The 2538-nt window shown below is 74.9% G+C and overlaps 1 protein-coding gene across 1 annotated transcript; it reads left to right on the forward strand.

Moving 5' to 3' along the window:
* Positions 1 to 505: 505 nt before the first annotated feature.
* Positions 506 to 2099, forward strand: MNEG_15414 (hypothetical protein; the record flags this gene model as incomplete). The annotated part of the gene is made up of 1 exon (XM_014036115.1): positions 506 to 2099. A coding segment is annotated over one exon (1594 nt), but the record flags the coding sequence as incomplete, so codon positions are not given.
* Positions 2100 to 2538: the final 439 nt, after the last annotated feature.

Raw genomic sequence — 2538 nt, forward strand, 5'->3', positions numbered from 1 at the left:
GCCCGGGGCTGTGCGGGGGGAGGAGGTGGAGGAGGTGGATGAGGAGGAGGATTCAGACCTGACAAGCCGCCTCCTGTTCAGCAACGCCGGCGGCCGGGCGGGCGGCGCGGCGGCGGCGGCGCCGGAGCCCGGGGCAGCGGAGGGCGTGGAGGCGAGCGTCCGGGAACCTGAGGGGCCGGGGCCGCGGCTGCCGCAGCTGCCACAGCTGCCACAGCTGCCACAGCTGCCACAGCTGCCACAGCTGGACGCAGGGGCGCTGCTTTCTCCAGTGAGCGGTGCGCTGGAGTCTGCGGGCGAGGCTGCGGAGGAGCTGAGGTGAGCGCGCGCACGCCGGACGCACGTTGCTGCCTTGGCAGCATGCCAGTGCAGGGGGTTGCGCGGCTGCAGCGTCGGCCCCTGTTTAGAGCGTTGACGCCTCAAAAAAGGGCGCTGTGCAGCCCAGCGCGATGACGAGGCCGCCTCATCTCATCGTGCTGCGGGTTCCGCCTGCTGTCGGGCGCCGCAGGTTCCGGCTGCAGTCCGCGGCGGAAGACTCGGCCTCCGCGCTTGCTGCGCCCCTCGGCCTTGCGCTCGCCGCCGGCGGAGCGGTCTACGCCGCGGGCTGGCTGCTGCTGCCGCTGGCTGGCGGCGCGGCGGCGCAGGGGTCCAAGCTACAGAAGCTGCTGGCTGGGGGCGAGGCAGGGGAGGCGGGTGAAGACAGCCAAGTGCAGGGCGGCGCTGAGAAATCCAGCGGCGCGGAGGCCGCGGCGGCGCGCGCGGACGGCGACAACGGAGGACCGGCGCCCGCCGGGGCCGAGCCGGGGGCGGAGGCAGAGCCAGGCGAGGGAGCGGGGGCTGCGCCCGCGGGCCGCGGCCGGCGGGGCAGCGCGGGGCTCGGCAGGCTGCTGGATAATGCGGACGGCGCGGGCGCCTCTGCGCTCGCCGCCGCCGCAGCAGCTGCGGCGGCAGCGGCGGCCGCGAGGGCTGGCGGCGACGCCGGCGCGTTGACGGCGGCGGCGGCGGGCGGCGGCGGCGGCGGCGTGCTGTGGCAGCGGGCTGACCCAGAGGGTGGGGCCGGTGCGGCGTCGGCAGGGCCGGTTCTGTGGGAGCGACAGGAGCAGCAGCAGCAGCGGCAGCCCCAGCCGCAGCCACCTTTGGCAGGCGCCGCAGGTCCGGCCGCCGCCGGCGTGGGCGGTGGCGGCGGCGTGCTGTGGGTGCGACCCGAACCGGCAGCCGCGCCCGCCGCGCCGCAGCCGCGGGCGGGTGCCGCGAGGGCCGGGCCGGTGCGCGGCGCGGCGCGGGCAAGGGGGCCGTCTCTTCTGGACAATGCCAGCGAAGGCGAGGCTGCGGGGCAGGGGTTGGAGCCCTCGATTTGGCCATACTCATGGCCAGAGCAGCAGCAGCAGCAGCAGCAGCAGCAGCAGCAACGGCAGCAGCAGCAGCAGCAGCAGCAGCAGCAGCAGCAGCAACGGCAGCAGCACCCATGGGGCCGCAACGGCTCTGAAGGGATGGCTGGCGCCATGGGCGACATTGCTCGGGAGCCGCAGCAGTGGCAGGCTGGGATGCGGGAGCCGCTGGGGTGGGGCTGGCAGCATCATCAGCAGCAGGAGCAGCAGCAGGAGTGGCAGCGGCGGCAGCAGTACGCCGACGAGGGGCGGCCTCGCGCGGCCCAGCCAGCGCAGCCCCTGTCCGCCCGGCTGCAGGCGCGCCGCGTGGCGCGGCGCGAGGCGTGGCTGCGAGGCCTGTGGGCGGCGGAGGCCAGCACCGTGTCTGCGGACCCGTGGCGCACGGCGCCAGCGGCGGCTGCGCCGTCGTTGCAGCAGCTGCGGCTGCTCGGGCTCGCGGACCCATCTGGGTACCTCCTGCACCTCCCAGCCGGAGGGCACGGCCACGCCGCCGCCGCCGCGCCCGGCGGCAGCCCCTGGGAGGCGGCCGCGCCGGCGGCTGCAAGCTCCGCGCGTGGCCCCGCTGCTGCCGCCGGCAGTGGTGGCGGCGAGGGCGGCCGGGGCGCGGCGCGCGCGGCGGCGGTGGGGGCGCTGGCACTGGACCCGCCTGATCTGTCTGACATGGCGACGCGCTACAAGCAGCTGCTCGACAATTTGGAGGGGGTCGACATCTGACGGCGGGCAGCCCCGCGGCGGTGCAGCATGCGCCCACTGGCGCGCAGATCTAACAAGTGTCACCCGTGTTCGCCTGAATCTTCGTGCCACTTGGGCCGTCGAAACACACTCCACACCCTCTTAGTTGACTCCGTCCACTTCCCACCCATTATTGGCTCAACGCCCGCTCAGCCCGGGCGTCGCCCCCGTTGCGCCCGCTCAAATTTCGCTCGTCCGCGAATCGGGCAGCCGGGACGCCCCCGGACCCTGGCTGGCGCCGCGACGCGGTTGTCATCAGACCGTAACTCCCCAGCCAGGTGTTGCCGCAGGCACTGTCTGAACCCAATCAGGCCTCCCTGGGTCTTTGGGGCACCCCAGATCCCCTGCACGTGCCGCCGCCCCTGGGCGCGCGCCGAGTCCCCCATCTCGCCTCCTCATTCCCGCAGCTACTCACACGTTC

Source organism: Monoraphidium neglectum (genome assembly GCF_000611645.1).
Source record: "Monoraphidium neglectum strain SAG 48.87 unplaced genomic scaffold scaffold05304, whole genome shotgun sequence".
In the NCBI taxonomy this organism is placed as follows: Eukaryota; Viridiplantae; Chlorophyta; class Chlorophyceae; order Sphaeropleales; family Selenastraceae; genus Monoraphidium; species Monoraphidium neglectum.